Below are 27,408 nucleotides of genomic sequence, written 5' to 3'. Positions count from 1 at the left end.
ATGCTGCACCTCTTGCGTCACTTCAACTGGACGTACGCCTCGATCGTGCACGACAGGTCGAACTACGCCATGCGAGCTGTGGAGGAGCTGACGCGGCTCCTCAAGGAGCAGGGAATCTGCCTCGCGACCACCCTCAAGTTTCCCTCCGACGTCAGTAACGGGGACGATGTCGACTACGACGAGATTGTCTCCGGTTTGTTGCTGAAGCCACGGGCCCGGGGTGAGGCTTGATTTAACTTTCGCTTGCTCTTATGATGTTGCTTTTTTTATTTCCCCGCACATGCTTCGAAAGTGGCGTTCCGTGATTTCTGGGATCGTGACCGAGAAGAAAGACTAGGAATCAACACTGGTTCGCCATATATAGTAGACATCTAGGCAATAGAACGTTCATTGCTGCAGGGGATAATTACTGTATCTCAAGATATCAACCGTTTTCGGTTTATTATTTGGTGGCGCTCTGGCATGGGGGATGAGACTCTCGACTTCCAATCAGAGGACCCGAGTTCGATTCCCGCCCAGTGCTTACGTTCTTGGGCAAGATATTTTACCCACCACGTCCTTCTCGACCCAAGTATGTAAATGGGTATACCTGGCAACGCTAGGGTAATAATAATGACAGGGCCCTCTGGCAGAACAGTGACATCCCTGAAGAAATTGGCCTGGGTAAAGAAGACATTATTATTATTATCATTATTATTATCATTATTATTATTATTATTATTGTTATTATTATTATTATTATTATTATTATTATTATTATCATTATTATTATAATCATCATTATTTTTACATGTCTTAAAATTATTATCATTATTATTAGTAGTAGTAGTAGTAGTATAGTAGTAGTATTTACCTTCACCAAGGAGGTGAAGTTTTTGCTGTAGTTGGTTTCTTCGTATGCTTGCTTGCTTGTTTGATTGTCTGTTTGCAAGATAGTGTAAACAGTTGTGAGTGGATTCCAAAATCATGAATCATTTGAAATGGAGCAAGAAACAAACGACATTTTATGGCAAGCGGGATAACCTTTTTAATCAAGTAATTTCCAATGATTATTCATCGCTACGAGATAGTGGCAACTTCCAGGATTTCACACATGCTTCGTATAGCGCCTCAAGAAATATCCAAGATCCAAAATGCACGTGGCAACCTACTTCCCAACTCCACGATGATTATGTGCCTGGTACCACAAACATTTTGATCTACATCCTAGCAATATCTACAAGCAATGATAGATTGATTTCATAGGGTTTATGAAAAAAAAAAGACCAAACGTGGTTCTACATTTGTTACTTTGCTGCGTTACAATGGTGAAATTATGCAGACTTCGCCGTGTCTTAAACGCCGTGTCGTTAAACGACTTACACCCACGTTTCGTAGCTTTTTCACAGCATGCGTTCAAGGTGCATAATGACCCATGACGCGGCACAGCTGCCCGAGGGTCTAAATCTTCAGATTATTCTTTCAAGCAAGCTGCTTGTACATGCCATGCCATTCAAACAGGTTATCAATATTACTTTCAAACAAGTTATCGATATAGTGCAGAGAGAGAGTACCATTATGCGTCTTCGTGTTTGCTGTTGGAACGTTTTATCACACAGTCCAGAGGGTTCTAGGCAGCGTTTCATGAAACTTGTCAGCTACAGCATGACAGCTGTTTTTGGCTACTGAAATCCTTGCATTTGATTGGCTGAGAGAACATTTTGTCGGTGAAAATCGCTGATAAAACTCTTGAGAAAATACCCCTTCCCGTGAACTTGCATCACTTTGTTTTTCGTATAATGCTGACCCAAAGAATGATTGTGTATCGTCGGATATAAACAATTTCAATCTACCGTGAAGACTCGTAAATAAGTATCGCGATGACAACGTCAGGTTCAGCTAGAAGACATGTCCTGTAGTGAACCCTTCAGACGAGTTAGATACTGCAATGTTGAAACTTTTTCGGATGTGTGTGTTGTCACAATGAATTAAAAGCAGTAGAGGTGATACATTTTTCGAGGCCTAGATAAAGGTAAAAGTGCAGCGGTTTCATTCAAGTCCTATCCATCAGTTCAAAAGTCACAAAGCTTTCATTTGCTTCGACCATTTTTTTTTGGGGGGGGGAGGGGGAGGGGGCGGTCAATTTGCGGCAGTTGCAAAATGATAGATAGTTCATATTTCTTCTCGTATAATATTTGATTTCGATTAATATGTTTCGATGTTGTTCATTTTAATGATTGTGATATACCCGAATTCTAGCGAATATCCATCAAATATCAACAGAATATGTCTGCTAGTGGCATTCTATCTAAATCCATCGTGGAGCCATGTTGATTAAATACGCGCGCTAGGGAAAGATTAAGTTGCCAAAGGACACGAAACACAGCTAACAGATTCACATTACTTTTGTCAGATGCAGACGATCAAGAAAACTATCTTCCGCGGGTGAAATCTTGAAACAACCAAGCCTATCATGCCGATAGCATACTCTTGTGCCACCATCCCGTTTTGTTGCTGAGTTTTCCAAGTAATCCCAGTTCGATCAGAAGTTGGTCAGTATTATAGGGTACAATTTCCTTGATTACGTTTCCTTGAATTGTCAACATGGCCAAAAGCCATGTTCTTTAGGTCAAATTAATCGCTGCCATGAAATTAAGCAGACTTACGTATATTTTGCCTCAGGCTGCTTAAAATTCTCCAGCTGGATTTGGAAAAATGATTGGTGTTAGTAGTACTTGGAAACGACCTTGTGATCGCACTGCAATTTCAAGGGCATACTTGAGCGGATGGATGTTCATCGGCATGATCTATCGGCGATTTCGGCTGGCACTATTATACATGCTATATAGTATACGATACGTGAGACGAATCTCAGTGCTTTATACAGGATTCTCATAATGAGAAAGTTCGAGGCAGTGTTATTGCATAGCCTTGATGATTTTCAAGTGGAAACTAGGTCTTGATGGTATCGAAATGATGTGTAATTTCGTTATTTTCTTTAAAAGATGTTATTTTAGTATCATCCAGTCACAAGAACTTCACAGAATACACCAAGTATAGCCTCGTTAGCATATGCATGTAGTTGAAACTGATCTTGACCGATAATGCGTGACGCAGCAGCTGTGTTTACGTTCAGTGATAAACAGACCGTTGAATGCATACCCCCTGCATTGTGATGACATCAAGGGTTTAAATACACTGCGGGAGCTTCGATACAATCTTCAGCGACACGTGGGCATATACAGCTTGTTCAAGACGTCACACCTCTACAGCATGTCAATTCAACATCTAATGTAGATCAGTCAAGGTAATCTTAACCCTAACTGCACTGGGGGGGGGGCCTCGGAGGGCCTCCCCCCCCCCTCTCTCGACATTTCGCACGATTACTCTGCAACACGCAATGCTCTCGCCGCGATGCTCCATGACTTTTTTCTTTTGAGTTTCCCGCACATTTTGACACCAAATTTGTGACACCTGGGGGTACGGTTCTGAAGTTACATGGCTTTTTGTACATGCACGTGAGGCCAAAAATGGCTAAAAAATGTGATTTTGTGTACAAAGTCAATGCAAATTGAGCTTTTTCACATGGTTCATATAAATATGCTTATTTTTACTCTCAATGGCTAAAATTAGTTTGTTTTAGGAGTACCTGTATTATGCTTCAAAGAGTGTCTGTGACAAATTTTGTTACAAAAAACAACAAAAACAAAAGGTCGAAAAGACAAAGAAATACATAAGAAATTCATGAAACAATAAAATAAATAAGAAATTAATTTTGATACCGAATTTTTTTTTCAAGTACATTTGCTAAGAATGCCACAAAGATTAATTATACCAAAAATGAGCACTTTTGGAGCTTTATTTACTGATTTAGATGAAAGATTCTGATTTCTTGCATAAATTATCATAATTAATCAAAATAAAATAAAAGAAGTCTATTTTGGAAAATTCAAAAACACGATCTTGTAGATTACATCGCACACTACCATTGTGCAAAGTTCCGCGGCGATCGCGCGATCCACGGCCGAGATCTTGGGGTGGGGCCCTTGAGGCCCCCCCCCCCAGTCTTTCGAGCTACCAAAATAGCCCAGTCTTTTTAGGGTTAAAGCTTGCCTCGTAGTGAAAGACACGTCAGACTTCATCAATGTTGTATGATACGGACTTTCAAAGCATGAATGTGTCAAACTTTCAAGTCAACCTATCTTCACATGCCGCAGTGAAACGGCATAATTATTCTCAAACCTATCTGATGTTTTGTTCCTTGTGTTACATACATGGTGCGTTCCAGCCCCCGGGTTCCAACTGCCCTAATGACGGGTAGGTACTTTAAAACTGTAGAGTATAGAAATCAGATTGACTACATACACATGAATTGTGATATGCATGCTGTTGACAGTGTGTTGTGTGTGCATGTGCCCTTGTGTATTTCTATATTAAGTGCCTTGAAACATCATAAGTCTCTCTTCATGTTATTGGCTACACAAACCGTCACTAAATTTTCAGCATAGACGTGCATTTAAAGCAATGAACAAAAAACAAGAAAGCAGAACAAAACAAAACAAATCCTTCATCTCACATTTTTTACTATGGAGTAGAAAGATTTTTCTTTTTCATATAAATACATAGATGAAATACAAAGTCAATTGAACGAACTAATTTGTGGTTATATGACTCTTAAAAGTGGTTTAAAACCGGTGAAATATTGATAAAAAGTAAATGAGCGATGTCTCATTTCTATCGTACACGATGATTAGAATGGATATGAGGTGGTGGCATCACCGTCCTGTCAGATTGAAATAAGTGATTGTGCGAATTTTTGTGAAACCATGATTGCGTTTGAATTCCGTGACTTTCTCATTGTTTTTCCTATTAAAGTGAGACTTTTACTGTTTTGTTTAATTCACTTTATTTGTTTATCATCTTGAGATAAGTCAACTCAGAGACAAAGTGGGCTTTCTTTTTACTTTTTTTTTGGTTCTCGTATAAAAACGTTAAGATGTTGACACTCTAGAATCACCAAATGATGCGGATTATACGAAGAATGAAATTAGTTCACGGGTGAGAATATAGGGTTATAGAGTACCGCCTGATGGACTAACCTTGATGAATGCGATGCAATGACGTCATGGCCGCAAGACCGAAGCATTCATCTCGTTCTCTTCCCTCTCCCGTGACTACCGGCGAGGTCTCGGAGACCGTCATCAGAGCGCAGTTCTATTCCCAATGGCAGTGTAAATCCTTGGTACGCAGAGTAAAATTGCGAACCTGCGAAATTCCCTCATTGCGTGCGTCTTCGCTGTCATTACCCTATCGACATTGCAGAAAACATTGATGCACGACAGAGAGTGCTGAATTAGGTACTGTGCTTCATAAATTCGCACTTTGTGCTGAAGCAAGTGAATGAATAAAGGCGTCACGTGGTGAATTCAAATTAACATACAAGGTCATGTGACAGCGCCACCTTTGACGAGTACTCCTAGAAGGGTCAAAACCTTCTCCAATTCTTCTGCTTGGTGGTAATCTGCTTCCTTCATCCTTGAACATTTTGGACCTAACTTCAATTGTTTCCTGATAGCGTAATTGTTCTTACAGCTAATGACTTTGAATGTGTGTAGAACGTATAGTACGCCTATCCATTTAAGAGTACGCCATGGTCTGCTGGTTCGGCCTTCGAATGAATGAGACATCAGCAACATTTCATGTATAACTGTATAATGCAACGATGTAAACATGAAATAAATTGCCGGATTAATACAGACTCAACGCAGACGACCTAAATCCAGAGCAATTTACAATACATGATATATACGGCATGTAGGTTTTTTTTTTTTCATTTGCCTAAAGTATAATATACTGCACAGTGATGGTAACCGCTAAATCGAGAGGGATCAAAAAGCCTATCGTACTAACCACGCTCTCCCTACCCCTCCCGATTAAGCGATGACCACTGTACAGTGTACATAATTTTTCAAAATGACTTGTTTACAATTGCATCATGCCGATGTGTACGTTTGTTTGTTTGTTTGATTTTTTTTAAGCCAAAATAAGATTTGCTACTTTAACAGTAATTCTTTCACCGCTCATCGATGTGTCATGTGATCTGCCGAGTTTGGCATTATGGTCAAATCACCATTATGATTATGCCTAGAATGTCGAATTAGACATCTATACCAACAATCTGTTTCATTTCTATATTCTAAACTTCTCTGAGAGCAGTAGCATTTTCTATGCTTAATGATGAACAATGTTGTCTGAGATTTCTCGTTCTTAGCAAAACTCTATTTCCTCCCCTCTCCCTCTCTCTCCTTTTCTCTCCCCTCCTGTATCTATCTATCTATCTATCTATCTCCCTATCTACCTACCTACCTGTCTTTCTCTGTATATCTCTGCCATTTCTACTTGATGAAAATAAGTGTTGGATAGAGGCTCTTAAATACTATTTTTGGTCTAGTGAGCCATTGAACCGATAAGTTTAAGACATTTGGCCAGACTGGAGAGTATAGCGAAATGTGTTATGTGGGTCTCCAGAGGACGAGCATTCGTGAGTTTGCCATTATTGAATGACATCATTGCATTCTAGGAACGCCTCGAGCAGAACACACGTGTCATTCGTAAATCATCCACCACAGCATTCACCGATCAAAGTGGATTCTGAAACCCTGAGATTATTTGCAATAGGATGAGCATACTCATTTTCAATCAACGTGGATTTTAATAAGTTAGTAGCAGGTTCCATCGTAGGTAAAGAGAGCGTCTTCTTCCTAAAAGTACGTACAGACAATCTGGAGTGAAACCCAGCGTTGCCCCAATATTACTTATCGATAAAGTTAGTGATACGGGATAGTTTCTACGCATCAACGCTCTCTTGTTTCGATGTGCAGTTATAAACATTGTAATAGAAGGAGACATTTTTAAGCTCCAGCCTCACAAAACTCTGAAGTAAAAGTTTGGGGTACACAAACAAGATTGATGGACGGAGAAAAGCTGCTTCCATTTCAGTAATACACAGGTCGAAAGAACACTTTGCTCTAATAATTTCTATAATCCCGAATGATCCTCGGGTAAGCGTGGAGTTGAGATCCCGCGGGGCACTTCTGTATACTAAAGACCACCCATCCCCCCCCCCCCTCACCCCAATTACTATGTAGTACCATGGATAGTCTGCTAGTAGGCTAAAATATCACATTTAATCAGAGTTCATAATCGCTTTGCCCGTTTCTCAAGATATACTTATGGGCCGCTGGGCGATCATTCTGAGCAAAGATAATATGTAGCTCTATTACCAGCGAGGCCAAGGGGCCAAATATTGGTTTCCCTCTAACGTAAGTCTGGCCGAAACAGTGATGATAATAAAGTCTCGACGTTTATCTCCCAGGAGTAATCACAGCAACCCGTTAATAATCCCGTGTTGCATCTAAACCATTATTCACCCATACATTGTATAACCATTAAAATCAGCATCGCCCCCGCACAGAAAATATCAATACTTGCAAGCGCTGGGAGTATTGTACGTCAGGAATTATTCTCTTATACTGGTGTTCAGTGATGAATATGGGTATTAAAGTTTGTGCTATATACCTTAGACCTGGGGTAGAGCTTAGTTATACCCCCGCCAAACGAAGTTTGAAGGGGGTATATAGGAATCAGCGGACGGTCGGGCGGTCGGGCGGTCGGGCGGTCGGTCGGGCGGTCGGGCGGTCGGTCGGGCGGTCGGTCGGGCGGTCGGTCCGTTGCAAATCTTGCGTCGCGAACTACTTCCTCAGTTTTCAACCGATTCCCATAAAACTTGGCACAGATCTGTGCCTTGGGTTGTAGATGTGCAAGACGTATTTTTTGACAGTACCCAAAAGTACGTTGCCATGGTAACGGCATATTATGGGCAAAAATGGGTACAAATCTTGCGTCGCGAACTCCTCCCACAGTTTTTGATCAATTTTTATGAAATTAGGTACAGATGTTCGTCTGAATATGTTAATGTGCAAGACACATATTTCCGCAGTGGCAAAAAGTGCGTTGCCATGGTAACGGCATGTTATTTGTAAAATATAGGGCAAAATGCTTCATGGCAAAACTGCTTCATCAGTGTTCTTCCAATTCTCATGGAATTCATATTGAATGTTTGTCTTAGGATATAGGTCAGCATGACACATTTCTTGACAGTGACAAAAAGTATGTTGCCATGGTAACAGCTCACATATTATGAGCCAAAATGATGGAAAATTTTGTGTTGCAAACTACTTCCTCAGTTTTTGCCCAATTTCCATGAAACTTGGTACAGATGTGTGCCTTTGGTTGTAGATGTGCAAGACGCATTTTTCGACAGTACCCGAAAGTACGTTGCCATGGTAACGGCATATTAATGGCAGAAGATCAAGGAAAGATCTTGCGGATTTAACTACTTCCTCAGTTTTTTGACCAAAGCTTATGAAATGTTGTTTTGACCAAAGCTTATGAAATGTTGTTTGGCGGGGGTATAACCAGTCGCTGTAGCGACATTTCTAGTTTTCTGTAGTTATGAGTAAATAGTGCTCCCAAGAGGTTGTTAATTCACGTAGACAGAATGTTCTATATTGTCTAGTAGCCTTTATCAAGTAGGAGGACACAGTTCTTCAGAATTCTTCAGAACATCTGAAATAAGATCCTTTGACTGAAGTAATGAAGTTTGATATTGCGAGGTTGTATATCAGCATAATTGGCATTGTTGTTGATTTAAAGAAAGAAAGAAGAAACATAGCATTGCAGCGCTGAACATGATAGAGAAGAGGAATAATACATGTATGCATTCGTCAGGTTTTCTTGAAGTTTCTAGAGACTTGTCATCATGATCACGACACTGCGGTTGCCGGATACAGTAGTAAATTGGGACTATTCCAACAGAGAGAGAATTACGTTGTACTTTGGGTATGAATCCAAGTGTATCCCATAGTGTATAATCATGTGTGTGTATGTGTGGGTATGTGTATGTATAATTCTTTTGTTCTTTTGTCCAAATTATCTATACTTTGTACAGCAGTATGCCAATTTATGATATTGCCTTTGTATTATTTAAATGGTTGAAAAAAAGATGCGTGAAACGTATGGGCTTGTGGGCATGTGTGCGTATGTACGTTTTCAGAAAGAGGTTGGGGGCATGGGAGACGAAAATTTAAAGGGATGGTATAATATTGGTTGGTGTGAGGATTCAGCCTTTAGCTTTTTGCAGGATACCTAGAAACCACTTTATGAGATGTTAAAGAGCATACAATTCTAAGTGGACTTCGAAGATCATTTGATGAAAATCGGTTTGGAAATGGCTGAGATGTCCAAAAACAAAGTAAAACAAAGCGATCATATAATAAAACATGGATCCCACCTTTTTGAAGGATTGCTTTGTTTTCGACATCTCAGCCGTTGCAAAAACAATTTTCCTCAAATGAACTTTAAATTCTTTTTGGAATTATTCTCTCTTATACTTGACAAGAGGTTTCTCATTTTCAAACAAACCAAAAATCATCATCAAAAAACGTTGGAAACCTGTAGCCCCATCTCAAGTGAAACTGTACCATCCAAGTGCATATCCTACACTACCCTGTGATCGCCTTGCCGTTATGATTATTGTTATTTTAGGGGGCATATCGGCGAATTTTCGTACTGCAGACTTCCGTTAACTCGGTTTTGAATAACGGCATCGGGGAAGGGGGTATTTGTAAGTCCTGCAAGACAACATTATTTGTCATCTAACTTTCCTGTAAGCGGGTACCATTGTCATGACTTAATAATGATGATGTGATCAACAGGAATCTGTGCTGTTGATGCGTGGTACTAAGTTTACGACCCCCCCCCCCCCCCCCCGCCGAAACAAAAAGAGGAGGATTTGATGAGAAATATGAAAATCAAAAGAGGGAGAGGTGCACACTCGAGAGCAGGAATCCAACTTTTCGTCGACTGCCAGTGTGATTTGCATGACTTCAATCTGCTTACCGACATCTTTGAAGCGTGCTTCCTTCCACCTCGCCCTATGTGATGGAGGTCACGCTCTGAACCAATAAGTACGCCGCCACGGGAGACCTCCCTGCAGTGTCGTGGTACATTTCACTGGGAAGAATCCCGCGAGCATTTTGTGTGACCATGAGTCTGTTGGTCTTTATAGTTTGTAGGCATATATGGATTGAGGGATTTGAAATATAACATTTAGAAAGAAAAAAAAAAAGAAAAGAGACAGAGAGAACAAATTACATTGCCATGAAAGCTCTGGATTACTCGTGAATGGACCAAAATTAATATCCAAAGCATAGTCACAATATTTATCAAATCTTAAATACGAATCGTTACATCAATGAACACTCTTGCGTGTACGTTTGTGTTAATGTTATGATAATGTTTTGCAAAGTGTGATTTTTGTGTCGGAATGTCAGTTTGCCCTTCTAAGTGTCTTAACATGTGTTTGTAACTCACCAGGACACACACACACGCACACACACACACCATATATATATATGTGTTATATATAATCCGCCGGAGATGACTGAATATCCACCCGTATATACTTCACTTTGCAATGTCGAAGTTCACATCTCACGAAGATTCAACTCCCTCAGAATCATGGCGATCTAAGTAACGAGCAGTCCGTGTATTAAAGGACCCAAACAGGAAGGCGTGTTTACTGTTAGGCATTATCTCCAATGCATCATTGTGTTCTTGCCGAAGGGGGGGGGGGGGGGGGGTGACACGAGAAAAGACACGTTGTCATTGTAACTACATATAGTATTGTGGTATATAGTACGAGTAGTGGCAATATCAGTGGTAATATTGCTGACAATAGCTGATGGGTTGTATATAGCCGCACAAGATTCGAAGCTCACTATATAGGGCCAATAGACTCCAGTGAGCTACTGCGATCGTCTTTGGTCCGTTGTTCATGATGCTTCGTGTGTCAATGTGTGTTTCCTGGCAGTCTTGAGGCTATACATTTTGGTCTCCCTTTGTGTAAAACGCATTATGCATGGTGTCGGATTTTGACGAAATTTGCCAAATGTCATCCAGTGGAGCAGGGGATGCAAATTTGCTTTTATCAAAATGAAGTTACACTCTTTGATAACATCTCTCTTTCTATTTGTCATTATTTCTCTTTCCATCATCTTCCCTCTCTCTCTCTCTCTCCGGGTGCTATTCGTTATTCCGAAGGTTTGCTATTCCGAAGGTTCGTTATTCCGAAGGTTCGTTAATCCGAAAAACACATCCCTATACCTAGAGGTACGTTAATGCGAAAATGAAAAAGGGTTCGTTAATCCGAACATTTGTGGCGTTATTCCGAAGGTCCATTATTCCGAAGATTCGTTAATCCGAAAATGAAATTCGGAATAACGAACCTTCGGAATAACGAACCTTCGGAATAACGAACCTTTGGAATAACGAATCTTCGGACTATAGAGTCTTCGGAATAACGAACCTTCGGAATAACGAGCTGTAACCTTCTCTCCCTCACCATCTCTCCCTCCCTCTCTTTCCTTTCTCTCATCTCACTTTCTCTTACTCTAACTATGCAACTAATATTTGTATTTCAAAACTACTAAAGTAATGGCGGCCATCTCCAAATTCTAATTCACCATCAGCACTCCATCATGCGTCAGTTTACCTTGCGTTGTATCGGTTTCTACGACCCAGGGGAACGCCAGTCTCGGACTAGCTGGGCGGCTCGGGTGAGGCAAAATAATATGCTTGAGTCTTCTGCGTCAATATTTACCAGTGACATCTTAATCCCCGACAAAAAGGAAAATGGTACCGGCGGCTTCTTCCTCTTTCTCATATTATTATCATTTCGGATTGATTTCAGCAAATTAATTGCGCGAGCACGACTCACTTCAATCAATGTATGTACGTTCTCGTTTATCCGACGGAAGAAATGACCACAGAGAAATTGTGAATGAAAGAAACGGGATGAACAACATTAAAATAATACTAATGCATTGCAGGCAATACTCTATATATACTCTGACCTAAAGGAGAAATCGTCAGGTCACTGTTCATTTCCCGCTGTTGGAGAGGAAAATGTATTTTTGTGTTTGCATAATTAAAGGATTTAGTTTTGTTAGGGGGGGCTCTGTCGCTGCCCTACAACCGGTATAAAAACATGATTGGGAAGAAGGTACACTCTTGTTACTGCACATGTAGTAAGATTTTGATTCTGTGTGCCCTTTTTATCATTATCATGGTGCACAATAGATGTTACTATGTTTCACATAAGGGGCCTCTTCAACTTAATACTTTCCTCACTTTTCTCTCTGATTCAAATTCAGATCGTTTTTATTTTCTGATTTGCAACTCGTGTGGGAAGCGTAAGTGTTGCAACACTGTCCGTTTAGTTTTGTTTTGCATTTCAAATGCCTTAACCTGTCTTCCAGGAAATTGATTTCCCCCGAGCCATTTTTTTTTTGACTTGTCATTCATTTCCTTTTCTCATTTTCGCATCGATTAGACTCTTACGGGGTAAATACATTTGATATTCTATAGAAAACCAATACGCATAGAAGATGAGCTGTAAGGTGTTTGTTACTTCGCGAATAACGGTGATATCCGGTTTCACCGTGCTGGGGGAATTGAAACGGAGAAAATCGTATCAGTGAATGCGTTGCCGAGAGCTAATGGGCTGATGATAATGGTGTGATGGGGGGGGGGGGGGGGGTGGTGAGCATCCAAGAAGAATAGTAGGACATTCCTCTTTTGTGTTTTAAGTAGCGACGGGTCGTATGTCGTTTGTTTATCGGCAGAAGGTCGCGTGGAAAATGGAACGCTAATTGACGTGGCGAAATTCGATCGCTCCGGGTGGATCGATCTGAGAAAACGGACGCGAGAAGTGCATAATATTATCTTGTGAGAAGGAGTGAAAGTTGTTTTCTCGTGCCAATCTATTGTCAGAATACTCCTCCCCCCCCCCCCATGTCACTATTTTTCTGATTTCTCCGTAATTGTCTGAGTATTGATTTCTGACAAAGTTTCTTCATCTCCGCAAGAATAGGGCCTCAGTGTTCTGTTTTGCTTCGTCCCATTAAATGCCAATAGCCAGTCTGTATCGAGGTTCATCCCTTGTGTGTCAAGGCAAAATATCATCGCTCGTCCTGTTGAACTTTCGATGGCACTGTGTACAAGGGCGCACCAGTTCCTCAAGCAGAATGTCGGGAAGCGGAATGTCGGGAAGCAGCCCAATGTCGATTGCCGTTGTTTTTGTTGTTGAAGTTGCCAAATGTTGTCTTTCGCTGAACAGGTTTCTCTTCACATTGATATCCGTTCCACGTGTGTACATGTATATGCAATTAGGTCATACCATCAGCTCCATGGGAGACCATTCCCAGTACAAGTGCAGTTATTCCCGTCCGTGAACCGAGAGTGAACATCGAAGCTGTCGAGTTGTGTGATTGGAGCAAAGTTTATGTGTGGGTTTCCGCCATGAATGGACTGTGCTTTGGTCTATGTTAATCGTCATTCTGTTTGATAATTAGTCTATGTTCTTATAAATGACGAGAGAACTGGTAATCTCACCAACGGGCTTGACTGTACCTCGCTCTTGGCAATGTTTCCTTACTTCTGGCAATATTTTTGCACCAGCTGATTCATGCATGACGGTTGAGAAGATCGCAACGAAATTTAAGGCAAAGACTTATCATATGCTTGAACATTATACAAGAAATTGAATTATGCACGTTCAGTACGTTTCAGAATTAAAGATATGATTCAGAATATGATATAGAAGGAGAGAGAAAAAAACAAGAAACTGAGAGGTGTATGCTACATCATTATGATAAAATAGTTATTCAAATTCAATTATCCTAGTATCATGGAAGGATGGAGGTATGCGATACCTCCCAACAAATCCGTTGCATTGTAACCATAGGGATATACAAGAAAGCATCAGACTACAGCGCAACATTTCCGAAAAGGGTGTGCAGGTAATGGCAACAAAAGAAAATGTATTATTTTCATTATATAACGAATAATGAATCGGTCGTGTCACTCATCAGGAGATATGGGTTGGTAATGAGGGTTTTGTCAAAATGAGAGAAATTGAGCAAATTACAATCGTAATCTTCTCTTTAGTTGATTTACTGTTTATTCTTGTCCTTCATCAGATATTTTATCAAGAAACATTTTTCTGACATACCGATCACATTTTCTCTGAGACATGGTCATTCATGACCTTAAATTTGAGCTCAATTAACATGGGGAATGAACTCCTTCTGACATTTCTCATCAGATATTCATCGAGTTCGTCCACATTCTTGTATCGTAGAGGGCGCTTTGTACAACACTCTTGGAGTACTAGTACCTGTTGTTGTTGTTATTTTAAAGATCGGAAGAAGAGAAAGAGAGAGAAATGGGGCCCTATACAAATAATTTGCCCCAGACAGCACTTAAACATAATCCAAACATTATAGATCTTAAAGAGATATAAACAAGAATATTAAATGCATACCAAGTCTCCTCGAGGGAGCTCATATCGTCTCCACGAGGGAGCTCATGTTGTCTCTACAAAGGAGCTCATAAAGTCTCCACGAGGGAGCTCATATTGTCTCCATAAAGGAGCTCATTACGTCTCCACGAGGGAGCTCATATGATATTGATGAATACCTCATATTCTTCAGACAAACTCAAATAACTAAACAATACACGCGCGCGTGTACCGCACACTAACTCATCCACGTGCACACACTCAACCACATACACACACCTCCAACCACGCACAGACACACCCATATCATGGTTCAACCCAAAATAATGTAAAGTATTTAAATAGAGCACACACACAATGATATGTTTTTTACGAAATAGATAAAATTACTATAACTGTATCATTGTTTCGAAAGAGAGAAGAAAAAAAAAATATATATACAGTGTTTATATCAAGGAGCTCTAAGGCGTTGATACAGAAAAATATTTGCATATACAGAAAAATATTTGCAGTGTGTATATCAAGGAGCTCTAAGGCGTTGATACAGAAAAATATTTGCAGCAAACAACGGAGAAATATGATACAGATATAATCCTGGAATCAAAGACGTATGAGTATACCTGCGGGCTTCAAGCCCCAGAAAATAAAAAGTACAATTTAGTGCCAGAAAGTGGGAGTCATAACAATCTTCAAAATAAATTCAAACCACAGATTTAAAGTATTAATTAGGTGCAGGCGACTCATACGAAAGGGGGTTAACAAACATTTTAAGTTGTTCTCACCACAAAAATAATGAAAAATGTATCATTCATAAAATTACACAATAGGTATATGAACGAAAAGATCCCCTGTTCTTGCGAGGGAAACGCCCGCAAGGAACGTAAGACAATATACATGTATATATTTTATATAATAGAGACCCATTGAGGGAGATGCCGGGATCTGCAGCAGCGAGCGACTCCCCAAACCCGCTTGCTGCAGATTCCGGCACCTAGAGGCGAGGTGGACGGATGGAGGCCTCGACGTGACGGCTGACCAAGGTCGGCTTGTTGTCGGAGGGGACCGGAGAGCGATGTCCGCTGCGAATGTCGTGAAGGTCTATTACGCTGAGGATAGGAGAGATTGAAAGTCCTTCCCCTGTGTACTGGGAAGGGGAAAACGAGACTAAATAAAACATAAGTGAGATTTATCACAATCAAGCATGAGAAAAAAAAAACGAAACAAACACAAAAACCCACATATCATTGATAAGCAAATATATGCCAACATGACGTGTGTATAGGCAACTCGCAATTATATATGAAGATGTATGATACATGTACATACATCTTCAAGTGCATTCCACAGCAACGTGGGAGACATTATTAATAAAAAAGTAATTGATAATAACAATAATGTATAATAACATATGATACGACGACTCACAAGATATCTTGAAATCTACGTTTGCAAAATGATAAAGTACATGTACATTCTGCAAGACTTTGCAAAGTCCATGCTACAGCAAAGTTATGCAATCTTAAATACTGTGATATTTGTTGGTTTCCTTGACATAGGCAATAACTGCGTCCAGAGCTTTGTGATTTGCGAGTAAATCAGAGATGTTTAGTGATTGCTTATGGATAGCACGCATGAGATTTGTACGTTGATTTGTGTGTTGTTTGCAGTGTAATAGATAATGTTCCACGGTTTCCAGTGCATTGCATATTGAGCAAAGACCAGTGGGATGCTTACGGATAATATGATAAAAAGTTGCTAATCTGGCTCTGCCCATGCGGAGTCGGTGAGTTATTATTTCATCACGTCTATTCAGACTTTCAAAGGTGAAGGTGTTTGAGGCACAGGGTTGGATGTTGAAAAGATGGCGTCCTTTCTTGGACGAGCGCCATAACGCGTTCCAAGCGTCAAGACACCTATGTTTAATTACATGTCGTATATCATCAACACTTAGAGGAACACTGATTGTAATGTTCTTACGTAAACTTAGTTTGGCAAGATAATCGGCTTTTTCGTTGCCCGCTAGACCACAGTGAGCTGGTACCCATGCTAAAGTGATGTCACACCCATTCATTACAAGATTTGAGCATTTAAGAAGGACTTCATTGGGAAGGTCAAGGATATTTGAGGTGTGGTTATTCAAAAGTGTCAAGGCACTGAGAGAATCTGAGAAAATAACAGCTCTGAGAGGGGGAGAGGATTCCAGCCATGATAGGGCAAGAAGAATTGCTACCAGTTCTGTACGACAAATTGAGATGGGTGAAACCCTTTCACTTATTTCATGACGATAGTGAGGTACGTAAATTCCAATGCCAGAACAGTTAGTGGAGGGATCACGGGAACCGTCAGTGTAAATTGTCAGGTGGTTTGAATATGTGGTCTTTATGGTTTGAAGAGCAGTTTGATATTGCGCTGAAGGGAGGGCGGTCTTGGGACATGAGCTGTGAAGAGAGAAGTCAATATTGGGATGTTCAATGGACCAAGGGGGACTGGGATGAACATGCATTGGTTGCAGCTTTAGGAAAGTGTCCGTAAGCGGCTTGACTCGGAGAGCGAAAGGAAGTTTGTTTTGTGGCCATTTATTCGAAGAGTATTGCCAGCAGTTGACAATGGCTTTTCGGACGGGGTGAAGTGGGGACAGTGTGTATATGTAGGCGCAGTAATTGAAGGCGGCCCTTTCACGGCGTATATGGAGTGGTGGTTCGTTACATTCTACTTGAAGTGCATGCAGGGCAGTGGATGGTAGCGCGCCGGTGCATATTCGAAGGGCATGGCCCTGTACTGTATCTAGTTTGCTTGAAAGGAGCGGGGATAAAGAACCATAGATTTCACAGGCGTAGTCGAGATGAGGGCGGACTAGAGACCGGTAGAGTAAGAGAAGGATTTGTGTATCGGCGCCCCAGTTTGAACCGGTTAGCGAACGGAGGAGGTTTAACCGTTTGTTGCATTTCATTAAGATGTCTTGAACATGAGGGGACCATGACAAGGAGTAATCAAGGGTAACCCCTAGGTATTTATGAGAAGGGACGACTTCAAGCGGAGCGTTCTGGAGACGAATGCAGAAACCTGTGGGAGAAACTGGGCGAGAGTGAAATATAACCACTTTAGACTTATTAGTAGACAGAGAGAGTCCATACTGTGTCATCCAATCAGAGATGCTATTCACATCGGACTGGAGTTTTGTATTGATGTGACGAAGACTGGTAGAAGAATGCCATAAAGCGATGTCGTCAGCATACATAGACACGTTTGATGCACAATAATGTATAATTCCATCAATAAACAAATTGAATAATAGAGGACTAATGACGCTACCTTGCGGGAGGCCAGCTTGGCATGTACGAATGTCTGAAAGTGTGGAGTTTATTTGCACCTGAAAAGTTCGTGAGTCCAGAAAACTTTGTACCCAGCTTAGAAATCGGCCTCGAAGTCCCACTGAGTAAAGTTTGGAAAGCAGTGCCTGATGATTAATAGAGTCGAAGGCTTGACAAATGTCAAGAAAGATAGCGACCGTATATCCTTTACTGAATAAGGATTTCCTTACTTCGGATTCTAAGCAAAGGAGATTACTGAGAATTCTACGATGTCGGAGGAAAGCAGACTGATGGGAAGAAATTAAATCATATTTATCAATAATGTACGAGAGTCTACGGACAATCATACGTTCCATGAGTTTACATACAATAGGTGTGAGAGAAATTGGGCGGTAGGAGCTGATGGAGTGTTTGTCCTTGCCAGGCTTTAGTATGGGCTTGATAATGGAGTGTTTCCATTGGGGCGGGATCACAGACGTTTCCCAACTCATGTTAATAATCTCTAACAGAGAGCAAAACATATTGTCACTTAAATGGCTTAACAACTGTTTGTTGATTCCATCGCCCCCAGGGGCTGAGTTCTTGGAAGCTTTGATCGCCATTTCGAGCTCTTTGGGAGTGAAAGGAGCGTTGAGAGGAGAATCATTGTCATGTATATAGGATGGGGGTTGGGAAGTAGGGAGAGGGAGAGTGGGAGTTAAAGAAGGCTTTTGAGAGAAAGCAACTGCCATAGCATTGGCGATACAGTGGGCGTCATGAGTGTAAGTATTGTTTATAAGTATGGGTGGGAAGGTACTCCTGGTGTTATTGTTAGACAATAGTTTTACTTTGCACCATACATCTGAGAGTGGGGAAAAACGGTTCAAAGAGTTGCAAAAAGTAGTGAAATGAGAACGTTTGGCTGATATAATGGTGCGCCTGGCTGCAGCATTGATTTGTAGATAAGTGACTAAGTCATCGTAAAGATATGACTTATCAAGCTTGCGTTTGGCACGATGACGGTCGCGGACGGCTCTCGAACAGGCCGCCGACCACCAGGGAAGAGGTGGGCGACAGGTCGGGGTCTGGAGGGGAATAGAAGCATTAGCAGCTTGGGTAATACACTGTAGAAAAAGATCATACAAATCGTAAATATTTGCTGGACGGGAGCTGTGTGAATGATGTAACAATTCTAGTTCACGCTGAAATAATTCCCAATTGGCTCTTCGAAAAGCCCAACGGGGCGGAAGATTGTCATGATTTTGAGAGGAAGCGCTAGGTATGGAAAGTCGCTTTAATGGCAAAGTAAAATGAACACTGCAATATATAAGGTAATGATCACTCCCGAGGGAAAACGGGGATACCGACCAGTTACAGTGGGGGGCTAATGACGGAGGAACAAGAGTGAGGTCAATTGATGTGGAAGATCCTCTAGCAATGTCAAAGCGTGTTGCTGAGGAATCGTTAAGTATAACAATATCGTGATCATTGCAAAATTCAAATATGACTTTTCCGTTGAGGTCCATAGTGGTTCCTCCCCATGCAGGATGGTGGGCGTTAAAATCTCCTCCAATGACATAGTATGGCAGGCAGTCGACTGTAAGTGAAAGTAAATCTTGTGTGGACAATCTTTTTATGGGATTGTAAAAATTTATCACAGTGACAGAAACATTTCTATACAGAATATTGACTTTTAAGCCCTCTAGGTGAGGGAAATAATGAACATTGCTGAAATTTACGTCTTGATGAATAAAGATTGCACAGCCACCTCCACGTGATGAGACGCGATTGCGCCACAGAGCAGTATACTTAGGAATTGAGAAATTTGTGTCATCGTGACACCAGGTCTCTTGCACGAGGATAACATGTGGGGGAGAAGGGGAAGAGTAGATGTGTTGAGTCAGCTCCGCGCCATTAGAGGGGAGCCCTCTGGCGTTCCACTGCCAAATAATGAGGCTCAGATCCATTATTGGATCTGGTGTAGGAGTTCGAATATCTTTTCCTGGGAAACGACCACATCGAAGCAAGTGTTTGCAGATTGAACAACTAACATGATTCTCTTGTGGTCAGAATCAGCCGCATGAAGATTGTTGATAACTGTGCTCACAAAGGAGACTAGTTTTTCTACTAGGAGAATGGATGTTGTAGGAGGGAGTTGCCGTTTGTTAGTTTGAGTTGAGGCCGTATTTGTATCTGTGGGGACTGGGAGGCTTCTGTGAACCTGGGCCCTGTCAGTAGCCTGTTGGGGTTGAGTAAATGCATGGGTCACATTCACAGTGGTAGGATGGGAGCGAGAAGTAGTGGTGGAGGAGGTGGTAGGGTTGGACTTGGAGTTATGAATGGGAGCAGGTATGGTGGATTGAGGAGGAGAATCGGGCACATGAGGACCTGGGAGATGTTGCGGGTCAGATTGATCTGGGTTAGAATTCAAAGCCTGGGTGTTGGATTGGGTAACCTGTAGTTTTTTGGCAGCTTCAGCGTAGGAAACATGATTCAAAGTGGAGTAATTTTGCACTTTACGTGCAAGTTTGAACTTTGGGCAACCTGCATATGCCGCGCTATGGGGGCCCCCGCATCGCAGACATTTTGGATTGGATTTGGACGGGCAAGAAGAGAGATCATGGTTTTCTCCACACCTTACACAACGCTGTTTAGATCTACATGTATCTTTTGTGTGACCAAACCTCTGGCAGTGAAAACAGCGAGAAACAGGGGGAACATATACACTTACTGGGAAAGTTTCGTAGCCAATGCACACTGATTCTGGAAGTGAGGGGCAGTCGAAAGAGAGAACAAGTACATTGGTTGGGGTGGGACCATCGTTTGATCGCTTTGAGATGCGCTTAACTTCGGTCACATCCTGGCCCGCCAGCGCCTCCTTGATGTCTTGTTCCGTTAACTCGGGCGAGACGCGTTTGATGACACCTTTTAGAACAGGAGAGAATGACTTGTCGTTAGTGACACGAATTGGGGTTTTGCAGAATTCATTCAGTTCCATAAGAGTACGAACCTGTTTAGGATTGAAACATTTGATAGTGAAGGATTTTTGTTTGCGTTGGACTTGAGACACTTTTCCTACTAGCTTGTTTATTTCACGTGCGATCTGGATGGGGTTGATGAGAGTAATGTTTTTGACTGTGCCAATGATAGTTACATGCGGGTTGAAGGGAGGACGGGTGGGTGTGTGAAACAGATCAGATTCGTCATCGGAGTAGGGTTGGGAATTCGGTCGTTGTCTTTTTCTTGACACTTCAGTAAAGCCAGTGTCGCGGCTAGGAATCGGAGTGGGGTCAGGTTCCATTTCTGAGAGGTTGTTGGGGTTTTCTTCGGAGTCATTAGTGGGAACAGTGAGGGGAGGGACGTCCTGAATTCCAGACATGGCCGCCATTGTGACGGCCATGTAGGGAGAGGATCGAGTGGGGATAAACAATAAAGTGGGGCAGGGAGAGGCGAAATGAATAAAAGGGAAAAGGAGGATTAAAGGCGCACCGGACCGAATACGAAGAAAAGGAAAAAACCAGGCAATGACAAGAGAGACCAAGCGATAAGGAACTCTAAAGAAAGTCTGAGGCCTCTCAGTTATAAAGTAAATAGGTCGGATAGTATAGAACAAAGGGAATTACAAAAGAGAACGCGTGTATAGAGGAGGTGAGAAACAAAATGGCAGCTACATGTAGCTACACACTATAGCTTTGGCAACGTGCAGCGACCGAACACTGCAGTTTACACAAGTATACACAGAATCAGATGTAATTTTGACACCTGGGTGTAAATACACAGTGGATATATAATAACACAGTAACAGACAGATAACACTTTCCTTTCACAAATAAACTACAGGTGAAGTCAATCAAAGATATATATATATATGGATAATACTAATAGTGGATACTATAACTCAAAACACAGGAAAATAGGCCTACACATCTAAGACAAATAGAAAAATAATAATTAGACAATATACTGTTCGCTACAATGAATGTCTTACGAAGTATAACATCAACACAACAAAGTAGTAAAGTAAGTGATAACATGTATAAATCACGGTAACTCAAACTGTATAGGGCGGAAGCTAAAGAGCAGCGGACGTGCACGCACTGCGACAGACTGTGCAAAGCAGTGCTTGACTGCCGTGAGTCGAACAACTTACGATGATATGCGTTGTCCTTTGGGTTCAGATCCGCAGTCAAATTTCAAAACAAGTTCAGCAGAAATGTGTCACTTAAGGATCGAATAAATGAAAAACAGGCTCACTCATATGATCAAGAAGAACAAACAATATTAATCAAAGCTGAAAGGCAGAAAATAGATGCAAAATTCGGTTAATTGTACAAGTAGAACAGCGAGAGCACCACGGCACGTCCGCACCCTTCGACCTGCAAGAATAGAATAGGTACCTACATACTCTACACCACTCTAACCTGGTGATTTCCATACGACTTTAGAACCCATCATCCCCTTTATGAGGGTATTATCTTGCTTCCATAGACAGTTGTTATCCGTGCATAAGGCTTGCAGTTGAATGATGGTAACATGAAACTGCTCGAAACATCCTCAGTTGTGACATTGCCCCAAGGAAGATTATTTGGGAAGAGAGTTCAACGCAAAAATGACACAATTTTTCGAGCTCGTGTTACCAAAAGCCTGATCCCTGCATGCCATGGTGAAAAAGGTTATCGTAAATCTGCAGGCTGATCTTCGAATATTTTCATTGCGCTCCTACAAATTTGTCGTCTCTGCCGCCAGTAACTGGATACATATTGCTTTCCTCTTGTTGTTTTACCATTTCGTCAAAACAGTGGTTATCATCTGGAGCTTGGAGATTCACGCATCGAGGCTCCTTCAAGCCGTCCAGAGACGAAATAAAGAGGGCCATTTCATCTGGATTGGGAGCGATTCGCTCAGCGGACGTCAGTACCATACACTGCACAACGAAGCGGCGCTTGAGGGCGCCATAACGATTCATCCAACAACGAAACTCATCAAAGGTAAGTAAGAACGAGCACCAGAGATAGAAAACCTCTCGACTTCGATGTAATTTGACGACACAATTAAAATTCAGATTTTTTGAACCTAAAAAGAGGCTTTGCATTGAAATTGCCAGAGTACACAGTGATTGCATTTTGCTGCCAAGAAGAACATGAAACGTATTATGAACTTGATAAAATTTATAAAGATAAGTCACACATATTATGAATCAGAAGTAACATATTTCTCTTCCAGCAGTGATGGTGATAAAACATACCTTGTTATACAGAATCAGCGTCAAATCATACGTAATTAAAATAAGACGCTGATGTTTTAAATCCTATCTATATTATCAAGATGTGTAATCCCGTTACCATCATTGAAAGGGCGTCAAAAGTGCACACTTGTAACACCGATTCAACTCAATTCAATTCAAAGTTTATTTCATTTTTTCGACAAAACATATATAAGTTTCATTTCCTTTGATAACAGAGAATATGGTAAACAGAGCATTGTGAAATGAAACGACTGTACAATATTTGAGGACCTCATAGTAATTATACACTTTAACTGTTTGCTAAATGTCTTTTCCGTGCAGGTTTCGATACATATTTCACCAACCTCAATCCGCGAACCAACCGGCGAAACCCTTGGTTCCTGGAGTACTGGGAGGTTCTAAACAACTGCACGTGGTCCAACACGGACTTCATTGCCAGCCACAACCGCGTCGTCCACCGACCCCCGATGTCCCCACGGTTCACGCGCCGCTGCACTGGGGACGAGCGGCCGCACGCGCTTTCCAGCAATTATCACCAACTCTACCAGCTGCAGTTCGTGTCCGACGCGCTTCTCGCGTTCGCCTACGCGCTGAGAGAAATGCACCGGGATTTCTGCGGAGGCATTCCGGGATTGTGCGATCGTATGCGACCCGTGCAGGGGGACGACCTCAAAAGATTCTTGAGCACGGTTCAATTTGAAGGTGTGTTTTATACCAAACACTCGTTTTTGTGTTCAGTGTTCTTGATGGAAGTGGAGTTCTCTCTTTTCTCTTGTCAGTTCAGTTTACAGATGATTCGTGTGTTCATCATTCTTGTCAAAGGATTTGTATGGTGAGAAATATTGTATTCAAATTAATGGATGATTCTTTCTTAAACCCCTTCGGAATAGCTTAGAAATGAATGTCTGCTGGCTGGTATTATTTTCCAAGTCTAAAATCTGTGGTAATATAATGACCTTGCATTATTCAGTTATTGCCTTCTCAAGTACGCATTTGATGGGGCATGAAGTTCTGAAATATTTTCGCAATAAATCTTTCACGTAAGTGAAATTCAGATTTAGAAGCTGCAGAGAGCCTATTATGTTGCTTGATATTGTAGTAGCTCCTTGCTTTGCATAAATCAAAAACCACATACCATGCCCACACACTGCTTGATTTATGAAGTAGACAAAATTTATACAACCAAGGCAACCGTGTACTTAAAAAAGACGGGAGACTTTAGTGCAGTCTGATTTATCTTATAGTGCAAAAGAGATGAACTCTCCGTGACCTTCGATGTTTTTTATGTAGCGTCAGAAATAGCAGCACACTATCTTGTCCTTCGAGTTTAAGTGATTTGATATTTCCTTTGCACCAGACTGCTTATTCCCCCCCCCCTTTTTTTTTCCCCTCTCTCTCTCTCATCCACCCCCGTATATTTCGGCGTTGGAGTCTATTTGTTCCTAACCACTGATGTCGATATGTTTTTCCCTCTGTCATTCGCTGTCAATGCAGGGATCACGGGAGCATCGCTGAAGTTCGACTCACACGGCGACGGCCCTGCTCTCTACACTCTGCTCAACTACCAACAGGTCGCCTCGGGGGAGTACAAGTACGTGACGATTGGCCACTTCTCGGACAAGATCTACTTGAACGGCTCGCGAGCCCAGTTTAAGCTTGCCTCGCCGGACTACCCCAAGTCAGAGTGCAGCGTGGCGTGCAAGCCGTGGGAGAAGAAGATTCTTTTGGAGGACGAATGCTGTTCGAGATGCGAACCTTGCGGCGACATTCACCGCTTCTATGTGACGGATGGGGGACGGGCTTGCGGCGAGTGTGAGAGGGGGCGCAAGACTAATGCATCGTACACCGGGTGTGTTCTGGTGCCAGCCGAGCCCGTGCACCCGGAGGGCTGGGCGGTGCTGGTGGTCGTGTTTGCCATCTTAGGGATCCTTACGACAATCCTTATCACTGTCGTCTTGTGTAAGTACAGCACCACGCCCATCGTAAAGGCGTCGGGACGGGAGCTGATGGCTATCCTTCTCTTTGGTGTGTTCCTCTGCTACACCATGGCCATGCTCTTCTTTGTTTATCCCACACCCGGCTTGTGCGCGGCGCACCAGTTGATGATGGCGCACGGCTTCACGGTATGCTACAGTGCCATTCTGGTGAAGACCAACCGGGTGCACCGCATCTTCCAGAACGCGCGTGTCACCCCGAAGCGACCCGAATTCATCAGTCCCACCTCCCAGGTTATCATCACCGTGGTCCTGATCGGCATGCAGCTGATCCTCTCCGGCGCACTGATGGTGGCCAGCCCGCCACGCGTCACCCGTTTCGTCGTCAGCTATCAGGTAGTGTACCTCGTCTGCCAGAGCTACGTCGACTATTTCTCGCTGCTCAACATGGCCTACCCGATCTTCCTCATGCTGCTCTGCACGGCCTACGCCTTTCTAACCCGCAAGATCCCGGGCCAGTTCAACGAGGCCAAGTTCATCGGCTTCACCCTCTACACCACCTGCATTATCTGGCTGGCCATGGTGCCCATCTATGTGCTGACGTCAGCGAACATCAGGCTCCGCCTCATCAGTGTGGGCGTAGCCTTCTGCCTGTGTGCCACTGTCAACCTCGCGTGCCTTTTCGCGCCCAAAGTCTACATCATCCTCTTCCGTCCCCAGCGGAACGTGCGCATGCAGACGACCAAACAGGCGTCTAATTGTCACCAAGTGGTGACGCAGTCGATCGCGTCTCACAGTGCGGGCAGCAACATGGACGAGACGACGCACGAGTACGAACAGGAGCAGGAGATGCTTTGACACGCTCTGACTTCGTCTCACTGTGTTTCTTTGCACTGACTATCTTCCTCTCTTTGTGACTGAACAAGAAACAGAAAAGCTGTTTACAAATGACTCACATTTTGCTTGTTTTTTGTCAGTTTTTTGTACCATTTTGACCTTGCAGTTCATTTCCACTTTTTGACTTGTAACATTCACAGAACAATCGTTATGCAAATAACAAAACAAAAGTAAGGGGATATTTTTTTTCTTTGTGGTGCAAGCTCGAGTAAAAAAGACGCACGCGCAAATTCATCATCTCTTTAAGTGCATTATGGTGGGTATAGGCTGACGTGACACAATGAATACTCGAGGGAAATTCCGTTTACTAGTATTATTGATGTCCAAATTATAGGGTCAATTTTACAACGATGAGAATTTGTCATCTAGTTTGCACGATGGGTGCCTGTGCGTGGGTAGATCTGCTCCGAACTGTTTTCACTAATGACGATTGTTACGTACGTGTATTTACAATGTCATCAATTAAGCCAATGCAGAAGAGTGGATTAGAATGATTAAAAAAACCGGTCCTCGCATTACTTTTACATGCATTTTTAATGATACGTTATTAGATTTTAGGTAATTCCATTCATCTGATTAAAACGTCCATTAACAGTTTTATCATCTTCTAATTTCAACTCGAATGCGTGTTCTTTTATTTCTTTTGTCACCCAATTGAGTACTGCAAAGGATGTGATTTCCCATGATTGAATTGGCAGTACGACTTTGCCCTGGTTCCTTTTTTATCTGTTCGACTGTCATGGAAATTGGACAACTTTATTATCTAGATGTTTTGTGACGATGCAGTTGTTTATTTGAATCTACACACTTATACTAAGCAGCCACTACAGAGCAGATACCCACATTGGAGAGATACGCACATTTATTTTTTGTATTGACTTATCTTTCTGTTGGTCTGTAATTGCTCTGAGTGTTCAAGAAAAAAAAATTGAATCGACGTCAAAGTGGAATTTATCATATTGTCATTGTAATTTCTATTTTGTGCTCGAACTTGTTGCTTTTTGTCATTTCTGTCATCAAAGTTTATAGAACATGTTAAAGTATCTGTTCTTGGCTTAGAACAGTTAATTTTAAAATTATTTTGCAGTTACTATGGTTAGATATATCTTGCGATATGTCATAAATATAAAGCCTTAATCTTCTTTATCGTAGGGAGTATAAGTCGGTACGACCTAGATTGTTAATTGTGCAGAGTCTATGTGCCGAGAAATATCGAACACTCTCGGAAGAAATAGAAGAGAATAAATCACTCCATATTTGCTGCTTCATTGCAAATGCCTGCAGAATTCAATTTCTCATAATCTTTACATTGTTTGGGTGTCCAGTAACGCGCTTGATTTCTTCTTTGCAGATGTGCAAATATTTGGGTAACCATACAGAAAATTTAATTTATATGATCATACAACAGAAACAGTATAATCACTTGGCTTGTGAAGGTCCGCAGGAGTGTATAAAACCTTAACCACGGTAGAAGCTTAACGTCTGTTGTCATAAATTTTATGCCTATTTTGATGACCAGGGGCCCGTTGCATAAAACTTACCATTGAATTTCAATGGTAACTACCGTCAAAATTCGGCGTCACAGCCAATCAGCATCAAGGATTATAAAATTTACCGCTAATTGAAGACTTACCGCTAGAA

General features: G+C 41.9%; 1 protein-coding gene across 1 annotated transcript; it reads left to right on the top strand.

Annotated features, from left to right (window-relative positions):
- Window positions 1–25,728, top strand: LOC139735910 (metabotropic glutamate receptor 8-like). Its single transcript, XM_071646665.1, has 4 exons — window positions 1–220; window positions 22,491–22,679; window positions 23,258–23,638; window positions 24,431–25,728. Exons 1-4 carry the CDS (start codon window positions 1–3, stop codon window positions 25,726–25,728), a joined length of 2,088 nt encoding a protein of 695 aa, XP_071502766.1.
- Window positions 25,729–27,408: the final 1,680 nt, after the last annotated feature.

Source organism: Diadema antillarum, unplaced genomic scaffold, assembly GCF_040938485.1.
Source record: "Diadema antillarum isolate AM-2024a unplaced genomic scaffold, OU_Dant_1.0 seq00000604_RagTag, whole genome shotgun sequence".
NCBI lineage: Eukaryota > Metazoa > Echinodermata > Echinoidea > Diadematoida > Diadematidae > Diadema > Diadema antillarum.
The sequence above is the reverse complement of the archived record's forward strand: the minus strand, read 5'-3'. Positions and strand labels throughout refer to the sequence as shown.